This window comes from Oncorhynchus gorbuscha, linkage group LG03, assembly GCF_021184085.1.
Source record: "Oncorhynchus gorbuscha isolate QuinsamMale2020 ecotype Even-year linkage group LG03, OgorEven_v1.0, whole genome shotgun sequence".
NCBI classification, from domain to species: Eukaryota; Metazoa; Chordata; class Actinopteri; order Salmoniformes; family Salmonidae; genus Oncorhynchus; species Oncorhynchus gorbuscha.
The window spans coordinates 91,781,154-91,794,888 of record NC_060175.1 but is presented as its reverse complement, the minus strand read 5'-3'; the positions used below and the strand labels follow the sequence as shown (position 1 = coordinate 91,794,888).

The following is a 13,735-nucleotide window of genomic DNA, read 5'->3' as shown; positions in this document are numbered from 1 at the left end:
TTCCATGACTCTTGGATCTCTTCATCCTTATTGGTGGAGGAGCAGCAAACAATTTGTTCAGACGGTGCCCATCCACTCCGTCCTGAGCCACAGAAAGCAGAGGATTCACAGTTGAGCTTCTAAAGCTCAAAACTGCCAGCTTTCATCCGAAGCCAAAAAGAGACATTTTAATATCCATCTCTACCTTCTCAATTCACATGTATTTTTGCATTTTATTTGCTTTGAGATCATTTTCTGTAATGAAAAGCACTATACAAGTTAAATAAATAATAGTTATTAAAGCTATTAGCGCTGAAAGACAAAAATCTATGCTCAACTGCCCCTGAGACTACTTGTTCACGCCCCAAATGGCATCCTATTCCCTATATAGTGCACTAGTTTTGACCAGAGCCTTGTTCAAAAGTAACTGTGCTGGGAAATATATCACTAGCCACTTTAAACAATGCTACCTAATATAATGTTTACATACCCTACATTATTCATCTCATATGTATACGTATATACTGTACTCTATATCATCTACTGCATCCTTATGTAATACATGTATCACTCGCCACTTTAACTATGCCACTTTGTTTACATACTCATCTCATATGTATATACTGTACTCGATACCATCTACTGTATCTTGCCTATGCTGCTCTGTACCATCACTCATTCATATATCCTTATGTACATATTCTTTATCCCCTTACACTGTGTATAGGACAGTAGTTTTGGAATTGTTAGTTCGATTACTTGTTGGTTATCACTGCATTGTCGGAACTAGAAGCACAAGCATTTCGCTACACTCGCATTAACATCTGCATGTGACAAATAAAATTAGATTTGATTTGAATAGGGTGCGATTTAGTACATAGACCCATTCAATTGCAGCCTTCATTTTCCTGCTGACACTATAAGGACTTGAAGGGTGAATGGCAAAGTGGCTCCAGGAGGAAAATAGCAAACAAGCAGAAGAGGCTTTCAATCAAATGTCTATTGTAGTTGGTAATTTGTGCTTTGGACACATCAACACCTTGACATTTGTTCAACGATGAAACAATCCTGCAATATCACATTTAGAAAGATTTAGAATTCTGAAACTGAAGCACATAGATCAATCTTTATGAAATGTAACATGTTTACCATGACTCTTTGGCTACGTTTAGACAGCCCAATTCTGATTTTCCCCCCACTAATTGGTATTTTGAACAATCACATCAGATTTTCTTCAGAGCTGACCCGATTAGTAAAAAAGAAAAATCAGACAGGCAGCCCATGTCAATGCCATGAAAGGCTGCAATACAAAGAACAAACGTCCCATAGCTCAATGGTCTCCACTGACATCTAGTGGACAAATTAGAAACCTCTATTGACAGACAATGGGTGACTGGAAAGGTAAAAGGTAATGGCAAGCTATTTCTGTCCATACCCATCTAGGTTTTTAATGTAAGTTATATAATTTATATCATGGAGATCTGACTTTGTAATGTTAATACTCATGCATGGTCAATGACAGGTTGTTTAAAGCAGACACATGGACCAAGAACAATATATTTCAATTAGCATTTCAAAAACAATAAGAGAGTAGCACAGAAACACAAGCAGATACTGTTTTTATTTGTTTTTATTTCATGACACTTTAAGTAATGCATTTTGTTCATCTGAATTGTAAAGTTCATGATTGGAAAACATGTCAAAGATGACTGTAGTCAGATTGACTTCATTTTTCAACTCTGGATTTATGATGAATAACTAAGTTTACCTAAACATGACAAAGCTATGACATGGGTCAAGAGTCAATGTAACATAACTTGCACATGAGAACATTCTGTAACAGAACATGAGCTGCTATCTAAACGGTTGCTATAGCTATCTATTTGATCTGTTGCAGACAAACAGTACAGTAATGGTGGTCTAGTCAGTCTTGGAGGCCATCAATGTTGTGTGTGTCTGACACTGAATAGAGTTTCTGTGTAGAGACTGAGAGGTGTTCTAGAACAGGCTGATTCTGGGCAGTCACCACCAGAGGCAAGCCGTGGATGACCACTTCCTGGCTGCCTAAACTGATGCTAGGGACCATGAGACTACTGTCCTCCTCACAGGTGGTAATGCCATTGTCCCCAAACTCCTGCACCACTGTTACCTGTGCCTGCTTGGGCAAGTCTTCCGAGGGGCCACCTTCGCTACACATCATGTCCGGGGGCGAAAACCTGGAGGTGGACGTTGCCATGGCAACTAGCTTACTGTGGTTCCCTCCCTCCGTCACCACAGTAACCTCTGTGCCCCCCTCCTGAATGAGAGCACTGAGACCCTCCAGATCTGAGCAGGTGGTGATGAAGGTCTGTGTGCTGCTGCGGTGGGCTGAGGAGTCCTGGGAGGCGATGGCTGTCTGAAGTAGGGCCTGGTGGAGAGGGTTATGGCTGTCCCTTAGGGAGAGGTGTGTCAGCAGAACTGTCTGAGGCTCCAGAGAGCCCCCCTCTACCTGTTTCTGAGCTCCTAGCTGCTGTATGGGCATGAGGCTCATACAGTTGACCACCATGCCCTGGGTCTCTGGGCTCAGGAAGACCGTGGTGGATTCCTTGGTGTGCTGCCCAAAGTCTAGCCCAGCCTGCAGGGGAAGGAAGGAGCCCTCCTGACCCAGAGGGTGGGAAACTATGATTTGGAGCTGGGCACTGCTGTAGGAGGCCAGGGGGTCCGAGGCCAGGGGAGTCAGGGGGATCTGGTGGAGTGGGATTTGGGTGGTGTGGCTGTCTTGCCTGGGTACATGGCTCACAGTCACAACACTGTGCTGGGAGGTGATGGGCTGGAGCATCAAAGAGAGAGTCTGCTGGGAGTCTGAGTCCTGGTGCTGCTTCCTGTGGCTGCGCAGAGAGTCCTCCCTCACGAACGACGCCTCGCACAGGTCACAGTAGAAGGCCCGCGTTGCGTCCAGCTTGGCCCGGTACCGGGAGCTTACAGGCTTGGGAAGGTCCTCTCCGTTACAGACATCAGCTTTGCCTCTTTTTCCATCGACACCTGTGTCAGGCTTGTCCGTGTGGCACTTCTTCTTCTTGTGGATGACCAGGTTGCTGCGCTGTTTGGTGGCGAAACTGCAGAAGTCACATTTAAAAGGTCTCTCCTCAGAGTGGATCCGCTCATGGACCTTGAATGCCCCCTTGCTGGAGCAGGAGTAGGTGCACTTGGAGCACTGGATGGGTTGAGTGGGCTGGTGCTCTCGCGAGTGCTGCCTCAGAGCTGTCTTACTGGTGCACAGAAAGTCACAGTCAGGGCAGCGGAAGGAGTTGGCCGTGCCGTGTTTTATCTGGACGTGTGATTTCAGGTTGCCCTTCATGGCACAGCGGTAGTCACAGAAGTCACACTTGTAAGGCTTCTCACCCGAGTGTATGCGGATGTGCCTCTTCAGGTCAGAGTTGATCTTGAACTTTGCTTCACACCGAGTACACTGGAAAGGTGCGTCCCCTAAAGTAGAGGAATATATACATTTATATAACATCAGACAAATAAAACGTAAGTTTGTTAGACTTTTTTAGAAGTCAAAAATCAGTCTTATATCAAGATGAGCCCATGTCCCATATTTCAGTCCCAAATGAACGGGGAAAGAAAGTAGACCATTCGCTAACCTGATTTCAGAACCAGACTTACACAATGCAATGCTTAAGTGTACTAATCAACCCAAGCAGACCCACCAGTGTGTGAGCGGAGGTGCACGGTGAGCTGGCTGGAGTTGCGGCTGGCATAGGGGCAGATCTGGCACTTGAAGGGCCTCTCATCATAGTGGATACGGAGGTGTTTCTTCAGACTGCTGCTGTCGGCCGCAGCGTAGGGACAGTACTTGCACTTGTGAGGCTTCTCTCCTGTGTGGGAGCGGAAGTGCATGTTCAGCTTGTCCCTCCTGCTGAACCGCTTGTGGCATAGCTCACATTCAAACGGCTTCTCACCTGGGCACACACAAGGATTGGAGGACAAATAAATGTCAAAATCGCAATACATACTAGGATGACAACTCAATAGAATTTGATTTATGATAAAATTCCACTGGTATTATTACATACCAGTATGTGTTTTGAGATGTCGCTCCATGTCTTTCTGACCGTACTGTGTCTTGAAAGAGCATCCTAGGGGCAAAGGAATAAATGATGCATTTGATTAGAAAAGTGATTGATTCATGCACCCTGAATATAAGTGTTGTTTGAACCACATTTCAAGAAAACTTTACAGTACTAATAATTAGTGTAAAAGCCAGCTATAAAAAAAGTAAATCGACCCAGAAAAGAGCAAATTGGTTGTAACTGACCAGCGGATATTGTGCTCCCTCCCTACCAGCAGTATGGAAGGAATGTGTCACAGGACTAATGAAAGAGGAAGTGAGGGTACCAACCTGAGAAACAGCAGCTGCGCCTCTTTGAAGTCAAGGCAGGTTTTAATTTTTTGGAAGGTGTTTTAGAGGCTTTGGTCAGAATATTTTTGACACTTCTCATAACACACGTCTGGTAGGTTTCCTCAAAAACAAACTCTGTGCTGGAATCTAGGGGGGAAAGTGGAAAGGATTTCTGACTGTATAGGATACATTTCCAGACAACTGAGGAATTTGTCTAAACATCAGATTGTTACCATGGTTACTGAGTAACCAAATAACCAATTTTTAACTTGCCTTTATAACAAGTTGTATTTGAAGGAGAAAATATATAGGCTATGCATTGTTCCAATGGTATATTTAAGGAGTCTGGGGTAGCCTTTCATAATCTCTTCAAACTAGCCTGTGGATGAAACACCTTGCAAGAATAGTATTACCTGTAAGAGTAGGTGCAGAGTTAGATGCTGATATGTCAGAGGAGGGTATGTGGCAGCCATCTTGCTTGTGGGCCAGAAAGACTTCAAAGTTATTGTACTGCTGCTTACAGAACCCACAAATGTGGATATCTGGGCTCACTTCCACAAGTACGTGGTTCCCTCCTGTTGACGAGGAAGAGGGGATAAAACCCTGCTTTCATTCAAGAACATTGACAACTAATAGCCTAACCTGCAAATACCAAGACTCATCATACACCTTAGAGTAGGCAGTGCACGGTGTTTGAATGGGCTTTGCAATTTGTAAACATAGCTAGCCATATTGTCATCTAATTGCAAACACAACTGACAGACGATAAAGGCATTGGATAAAGAATTTAATACACAGAATGTGCCAGATTAACAACACGTTTCAAATATTAATTGGACTACTAAGTGGACTTTGTTTAGAACATTTGACGTTGTTTAGAACATCTTACCCTCTCCGTTAAATGATTCCATCTTCACGCTAATATAACTGGATATCAATTCAGTTAAGGGCTCCCTAAAGGTAGGCTATCGACTTGTGACAGAAAACTCGATTGGAATTAATTCAATATAAAGTATACAACACATCAAGTGCCTTTGAAGTCGAAACATTGTAATTATCTACTGACTTTTAGCTATGTACTCCACTGAACTCTAGTCGGGCAACACTGTTGCAATCATTTTACGACAGACTTCTTTTTCTATGGTATTATTGCGGCCCGCAAACAAGCGTTAAAGCTGCATGCCGCCACCTACTGTACAGGTTGCAAACTATAGAAAAAAGATTCATTGTAGGAAAAAAAGTGGGAAAAACCGGAATCATAGAAAATAAAATATATATACTTAAAAAAATTTTTTAAAACATAATATCCCACTCCTTCAGTCACATTCCAATTCAAGCCACATCCCTACACAGACTCAGGAACCTTTGAGGGCAGACCATCCTTTTAAAGCATTTCTTGCAATGCCTCGGCTGTAAACTCAGTCACAAAAATCGTTCTGCAGAACTCACAATAATTCCAATTGCCTCTAATTTCTTATTTGTTTGTGCTGTGCAGTTTATGACCATTGAAATAAATGCTACAAATTCCACATTTTCACAGGATCCCTTGATTGCCAAGAAACATTCACTGGTGCAGTCTCAATTACCATTGCATCTTATACGCCACGCACTCCTTCCACTCTTCTCACTGGACAGCCCTTATTCTCACCACCTCTTTCAATTCAATTCCATTCAAAGGGATTTATATGGTTTATATTGCCACAGCAAGTGAAATAGATAATAAACCATCCAAAATAAACAGTAAACATTACACTCACAAAAGTTCCAAAGGAATAGAGACATTTCAGATGTCATATTATGGCATATTAGCGCAAAGTATTCAGACCAAAAAAAAAAATACAATCTCAATCAATCTTCACACAATACTCCATAATGACAAAGCAAAACAGGTTTTTAGAATGTTTTGCAAATGTACTAAGAATAAAAACTGAAACATAACATTTACATAAGTATTTAAACCCTTTACTCAGTACTTTGTTGGAGCACCTTTGGCAATGATTACAGCCTTGAGTATTCTTGGGGATGACGCTATAAGCTAGGCACACCTGTTTTTGGGGAGTTTCTCCCATTCTTCTCTGCAGATCCTCTCAAGATGGGGAGCGTTGCTGCACAGCTATTTTCAAGTCTCTCCAGAGATGTTCTATCAGGTTAAAGTCTGGGCTCTGGCTGGGCCACTCAAGGAAATTCAGAGACTTGTCCCAAAGCCACTTCTGCGGTGTCTTGGCTGTGTTCTCAGGGTCGTTGTCCTGTTGGAAGGTGAACCTTCTCACTATTCTGAGGTCCTGAGTGCTCTGGAGCAGGTTTTCATTAAGGATTTCTCTGTACTTTGCTCCATTCAGCTTTCCCTCGACCCTGACTAGTCTCCCAGTCCCTGGCACTGAAAAACATCCCCACAGCATAAGGCTGCCACCACCATGCTTCACCATAGGGATGGTGCCAGGTTTCCTCCAGATGTGATGCTTGGCATTCAGGTCAAAGAGTTCGATCTTGTTTTCATCAGAACAGAGAATTTTGTTTCTCATGGTCTGAGAGTCCTTTAGGTGCCTTTTGGCAAACTCCAAACGGGATGTCATGTGCCTTTTACTGAGGAGTGAGCTTCCATCTAGCCACTCTACCATAAAGGCCTTGATTGGTGGAGTGCTGCAGAGATGGCTGTCCATCTGGAAGTTTTTCCCATCTCCATAGAGGAACTTTGGAGCTCTGGTTCTTGGTCACCTCCCTGACCAAGGCCCTTCTCCCCTGATTGCTCAATTTGGCCGGGCGGCCAGCTCTAGGAAGAGTCTTGGTGGTTCCAAACTTCTTCCATTTAAGTATGATGGAGGTCACTGTGTTCTTGGGGACCTTCAATGCTGCAGACATTTTTTGGTACCCTTCCCCAGATCCGTGCCTTGACACAATCCTGTCTCTAAGCTCTACGGACAAGTCCATCAACCTCATGGCTTGATTTTTGCTCTGACATGCACTGCCAACTTCATATAGACAGGTGTGTGCCTTTCCAAATAATGTTCAATCAATTGAATTTACCACAGGTGGACTCCAATCAAGTTGTAGAAACATCTCAAGGATGATCAATTAAAACAGAATGCACCTGAGCTCAATTTCTAGTCTCATAGCAAAGGGTCTGAATACTTATGTAAATAAGGTATTTCTGTTTTTTATTTTTAATACATTTGTAAATAGTGTGTGTAGATTGATGAGAAAAAAGGGTATTTTCATACATTTTAGAATAAGGCTGTAACGTAACAAAATGTGGAAAAAGTGAAGGGGTCTGAATACTTCCCGAACACACTGTACAGTGTTGAAACGATGTGTAAATCTTTGACGAAGTGCTTTGTCAAAAAATGTTATTACAAAAAAGAGGATCCTAACAAACATATGTCCCTTTTTGACCCCCATCCTCCATCAGTGACTCGAACGACGTACACAGGTAAAAGTTGACACGTATTTATTGGGCGCTTTCCTATGCCAGATAGGCATCTGTATTGTTATTTTAGCTAACCACATCATATGTTATAGCATTCTGTCAGTCAATGACATGGTGCGCAACCATTGGTTGATGTATGCAACATCTGAACAGGGGAACGTAACCAAAGTTAAAATAGATTGGTTGAAATGGGAAACATTAATCGCGATACTAGTTGAAGAAAAATATGACAACACATTTCAAAATGTCAGCTGAAGACGAAACATTATTGTTGGAACTTATGACGCGTTTAGAACAGCTTTTTTGACTTACGACTGGGAAAAAAAAACACATTTTGAATGGTCATCTAATTTGGAATTCGAATTCGGCAACTCTGGCATCTTTCTAGAGCTCTGACTTTCTGACCTGAAAATCACTGACATCATGATTAGACCTCGTCTTTTTTTCCATAGTTCCCAGTTGTCTTAAAAGCACCATTATTCCTCCCTGTTCATCTGCAAGCAGAAGGTGTGCTTTTCGACAGGTGACTGCTCAAAACGCTCTAGCTAAACATTGCATTTCTACTGCTTGTTGTTGTCTGTTTATTTACCAGCAACTTGCCACAGTGTAATTGTGTAAGTGTTTGCTTCTTTCTTGCGGTCTCTTCTCTCTGCGCTCTTATCCTTCAATAATCGATCTATCTCCCTCTTCTTCTTCGAGATTTGGTTGGCGGAACATATCCAACTTTTACTGTACTGGAGTGTGAGGCCAGTCACGGCCTACCTACAATACATTCCAGTAAATTCCAGACGAGCTTCAATGCTACACAACACTCCTTCCGTGGCATCCAACTGCTCTTAAATGCAAGCAAAGCTAAATGCATGCTCTTCAACCAATCGCTGCCCACACCCGCCCACCGGTCGAGCATCACTACTCTGGACGGTTCTGACTTAGAATATGTGGACAACTACAAATACCTACGTGTCTGTTTAGACTGTACACTCTTCTTCCAGACTCACATTAAGCATCTCCAATCCAAAACTACATTTAGAATCGGCTTCCTATTTCGCAATAAAGCATCCTTCACCATTTGGAATGGTGGGGACCAATTGGAGGTTTCCTTAGTAGCAATGCAAATATCATGGTACAGCTACATAGACAATCATCATTTTTCTTTTTAATGGTACGTTTACAAACATATATTTTGATAAATAGAATTGAAAGTTGTGTCTCATTATGGTAAGTGGTGGAATAAGAATAGCCCGTTACAATTGTAATGGCCTAGCAGATAATAAGAAAAGACGATCGGTATTTACCTGGCTAAAAGAGAAGGAATATAATATCTATTGTTTACAGGAAACAGACATAACATAGGTACAGCAGATCCCCGTATTGTATGGGACACTTTTAAGTGTGCCTTTAGAGGCCATGCAATTCAGTACTCATCAATAAAACAAAAGCAATTTAGATCAAAACAGTCCATATTAACAAAGGAAATTGAAGGACTAACAGTACAGTTAGATAGCAATAAAAATGGTACCACAGAGGCACAGAATAAGAAATGGAGGAACTTATTCAAGAAAGATCCAGTGTAATAGATTATAAAAAATTAGCGAACTGGATGGAATATGGGGGGAAAATGCACCAAATTATTTTTCAATCTTCAATATAGAAATGCTACCAAAAAATGTATTAAAACCCGTCACCAATGATGGAGTCAGGCATGATTCACCAAATTCTATTTTGAAAGAGGAAGTAAAGTACTTTAAGAATATGTTTTCGTTTTAGGCTCCTCCATCTCCACTAACTGAAACTAATTGTATGGATTTTTTCCCTAATAATATTGTAAAATTAACATCTGTACAGAAAGACTCTTGTGAAGGCCAAATTACAGAGGGGGAACTGCTTGATGCAATTGGGGCCTTTAAGGATAGGAAAACTCCAGGGCTGGATGGTATACCAGTGGAAGAATACAAAACTTTTTTTGATGTACTCAAAGGACCATTATTAGAATGTTTTAACCACTCCTATATAAATGGTAGATTATCAGACATGCAACAAGAAGGTCTGATATCATTATTACTGAAACAGGACCCAAGTGGTATATATAAAGATCCAGTCCATTAAAAAAATTGGAGACCTCTACACTTCAGTGTTGTGATGCAAAAATCCTAGCAAAATGCTTGGCACATAGAATTTAAAAAGTATTGTCAGATATTATTCATCCTAATCAGACAGGTTTTTTACATGGACGATACATTAAAGATAATATAAGACAAGTACTGGAAACAATAGAATACTATGAAATATTGGGGACACCAGGACTGGTTTTCATAGCTGATTTTGAAAAGGCTTTTGATAAAGTACGACTGGAGTTTATATATAAATGCCTAGAATATTTCAATTTTGGAAAATCTCTTATAAAATGGGTTAAAATTATGTATAGTAACCCTAGGTGTAAAATAGTAAATAATGGCTACATCTCAGAAAGTTTTAAACTCTCTAGAGGAGTAAAACAAGGTTGTCCATTTTCGGCATATCTATTTATTATTGCCATTGAAATGTTAGCTGTTAAGATTAGATCAAACAATAATATTAAGGGATTAGAAATCCGTGGCTTAAAAACTAAGGTGTCATTGTACGCTGATGATTCATGTTTTCTTTTAAACCCACAATTAGAGTCTCTCCACGGCCTCATAGAGGATCTAGATACTTTTGCTATTCTCTCTGGATTAAAACCAAATTATGATAAGTATTATGTATTGGATCACTAGAACATGCTAATTTTACATTACCATGTAGTTTACCATAAAAATGGTCTGACAGAGATGTGGACATACTCGGTATACAAATCCCAAAAGAAAGAAATTATCTCACTCCAATGCATTTTTATAGAAAGTTAGCAAAAATAGATAAGATCTTGCTATCATGGAAAGGAAAATATCTGTCTATTTGTGGAAAAATCACCCTGATTAACTCTTTAGTCATATAACAGTTTACCTATTTGCTTATGGTTTTGCCTACACCTAGTGACCTACTTTTTAAATCATATGAACATAAAATATTCCATTTTATTTAGAACGGCAAGCCAGATCAAATTAAAAGGGCCTATTTATGTAACAAATATGAATTCGGAGGGCAGAAATGATTAAATACTAAATGCACGCTCACTAAATGCATCAGTCATACAAAAGTTATACTTAAATCCAAACTGGTTCTCTAGTAAATTGGTACGAATGTCTCATCCTATGTTCAAGAATGGCCTTTTCCCCTTTATTCAGATTACACCGGCCCACTTTCGATTGTTTGAAAAGGAAATAATCTCCAAAATATCTTTATTTTTTAAACACACCTTATAAAGTTGGTTGCAATTTCAGTTTAATCCACATGAAAAGACAGAAAAAATAATACAACAAATATTGTGGTTAAATTCAAATATACTAATTGATTTAAAAAACTATTTTTCGATGAAATGTTAAAAAATGTATAATTTTTGTGAATGATATCATAAATAGGACTGGTGGAGTTATGTCACACATGCAGCTAACACAGACATATCGAAATGTCTGCTCTACCCAAAATAAAAACCAATTAATTGCAGCATTACCACAAAATTGGAAGAGACAAGTAGAAGGGGAAAAAAGTAAGGAACTTGAATGGTTAAAGAAAAGTGTGATAAATAAAAACATATACCAATTTCATTTAAGGACCAAAAAACTGACAGCTGTGCCATATAAATTGCAAAATAGTTGGGAAGAGATTTTCGATGTACCCATTCCATGGCACATGGTTTATGCAAAACAACGCCGGATGCAAAATTTCAAAATTTTCAATTTAAATTACTATACAAAATTCTTGCAACTAATAGAATGTTACACAGTATATATGGGGGATACAATGTTCCCAGCGGTGCAGATTCTGCTGTGAGGAGGCAGAGTCATTAGATCATATATTTTGGTATTGTCCATATGTAGCTCGTTTTTGATCACAGGTCCAGGAATGGCTGAAGAACTGCAAAATTTGCCTAGAACTAACGCTGCAGATAGCAATACTGGGTGATTTGAAAAGCCATAGTCAATCAATCAATAATATAATAATTCATTTAGCAATATTTTTAATTCTTAATTTACAATCTGTAGAAGCTATGAGAATAGAAAGGTTCAATTTGTTTGTGAAGTATCACAGCACAGTTGAAAAATATGTGGCAATTAGAAATCCAAAAATGGATGATGTTGAGAGATAGATGGGAGAGGTTGAATGGAGCTGAAGGGTGTTGAGAGATAGATGGGAGAGGCTGAATGGAGCTGAAGGGTGTTGAGAGATAGATGGGAGAGGCTGAATGGAGCTGAAGGGTGTTGAGAGATAGATGGGAGAGGCTGAATGGAGCTGAAGGGTGTTGAGAGATAGATGGGAGAGGCTGAATGGAGCTGAAGGGTGTTGAGAGATAGATGGGAGAGGCTGAATGGAGCTGAAGGGTGTTGAGAGATAGATGGGAGAGGCTGAATGGAGCTGAAGGGTGTTGAGAGATAGATGGGAGAGGCTGAATGGAGCTGAAGGGTGTTGAGAGATAGATGGGAGAGGCTGAATGGAGCTGAAGGGTGGGACTAATAGCAAAATAAAACATGTAATACATATGGGGTCTGTAAAATGTATATAGGTTCAGAACTTTTGTGAAATAGCACAGTTACAAATAGAAATCAAACTGGATGGACATCAGAAATAGAGGAAGGACTAAAAACAAACAAAAAATAACTATTGTAAAATAGACTGTGTCTGTAAAATGTGTATAAGATGTATAAATTGAAGGTAAAAGCCGGAGTGTTCATTAGTTTACTTCAATTGGGGGATCGGTGGTAGGGTTTGCGGGGAATAATAATAAAGGTATATTCTTTAAAAAGTATGTATGTCTATATAGGTGTGTGTATGTATATATACTGTATGTGTATGCATGCATGTATGGATATGCCAAATGGCTGTGGGCTACACTAGTTCATTTAGCAGACATGATTTTGTTAGAATTCCGTAGCTTCATTTTATAGTATGAAGATTACAATTGAACAAAGCTGGATAAAATAGAAAGGATATTTTCTCCAAAAGATTTGAGGGAGTGCGCACATGCGGCTATTCTGTGTTGAGCGCTTAACAAAGAAATAGGTACCCCTATATGCTTAATTTTGAGTTATAATGTAACTTTAGTTGTTCTACAAACATTGGGCTATATATGTTTTGATTTTTAATACATTGTAAGGCTGCATGATGCGACTAATGATGATTTGAAAAAAGGCGCTTGAAAAGCATGAGCTCTGCTTTGCTGTTTTGCGCAGGCTGTTCTCACTTTATCAGTCTCTTATTCACAATTTGACAAGCACTTTATAATGTCTCGAATTTCACAGCGGCATACCCTTTGTGTGGCCATAATGCACCCTAAAAAAATCCATGCCTTTTGCCGCCATCACAGACTACAAGTGAAGACAGACACACTGGGGACGCAACTGCGCATGTCCTTATCAAATTCTGAGGTGCATATTGAAGATAGAAGAACTCTCCACATTTACTTTTCGTCAGCCAACAAGATGAGTAGGCCTAACGAACAGCAAAAGCACTAGCCTATGTCAATTTACTATCCCCCATAGTACAAATCTTGACCTATTCTGTGCAATAAATAAATATTTCAAGCATATTCTGGGACAGTTGTGGGATGTGCTAGATCCCAAATTAATACAACCACTAGCACTAGCACATTGCAGTAGGCTATAAGCACAAATGTTCCATTAGCAGGAAAACACCATTATTACGCATGTAATGCTTTTATTATAAAAGGTGCATTTTAATGGTGAAAATGATCTTCCCCAAACTTGAGACTCATGTGCTGTTTATATATACACCAGTTAGGCTCTACACCCCTTGTAAAGCGGATTAATGTGCTTAATTTTAAGAAGTATTTTCCCACTTTAGTTGTGATGCAAACC

The 13,735-nt window shown here is 40.0% G+C and overlaps 1 protein-coding gene across 1 annotated transcript; it reads right to left on the bottom strand.

The window, feature by feature from the left end:
• Positions 1-1,593: 1,593 nt before the first annotated feature.
• LOC124022962 (zinc finger protein 64-like) lies at positions 1,594-5,480 on the bottom strand. The gene is made up of 6 exons (XM_046337600.1): positions 5,253-5,480; positions 4,777-4,938; positions 4,364-4,510; positions 4,038-4,100; positions 3,672-3,923; positions 1,594-3,444 (listed from the first exon to the last, which is right to left on the bottom strand). Exons 1-6 carry the CDS (start codon positions 5,272-5,274, stop codon positions 1,904-1,906), a joined length of 2,187 nt encoding a protein of 728 aa, XP_046193556.1. The 5' UTR covers positions 5,275-5,480; the 3' UTR covers positions 1,594-1,903.
• Between the last annotated feature and the right edge of the window lie 8,255 nt (positions 5,481-13,735).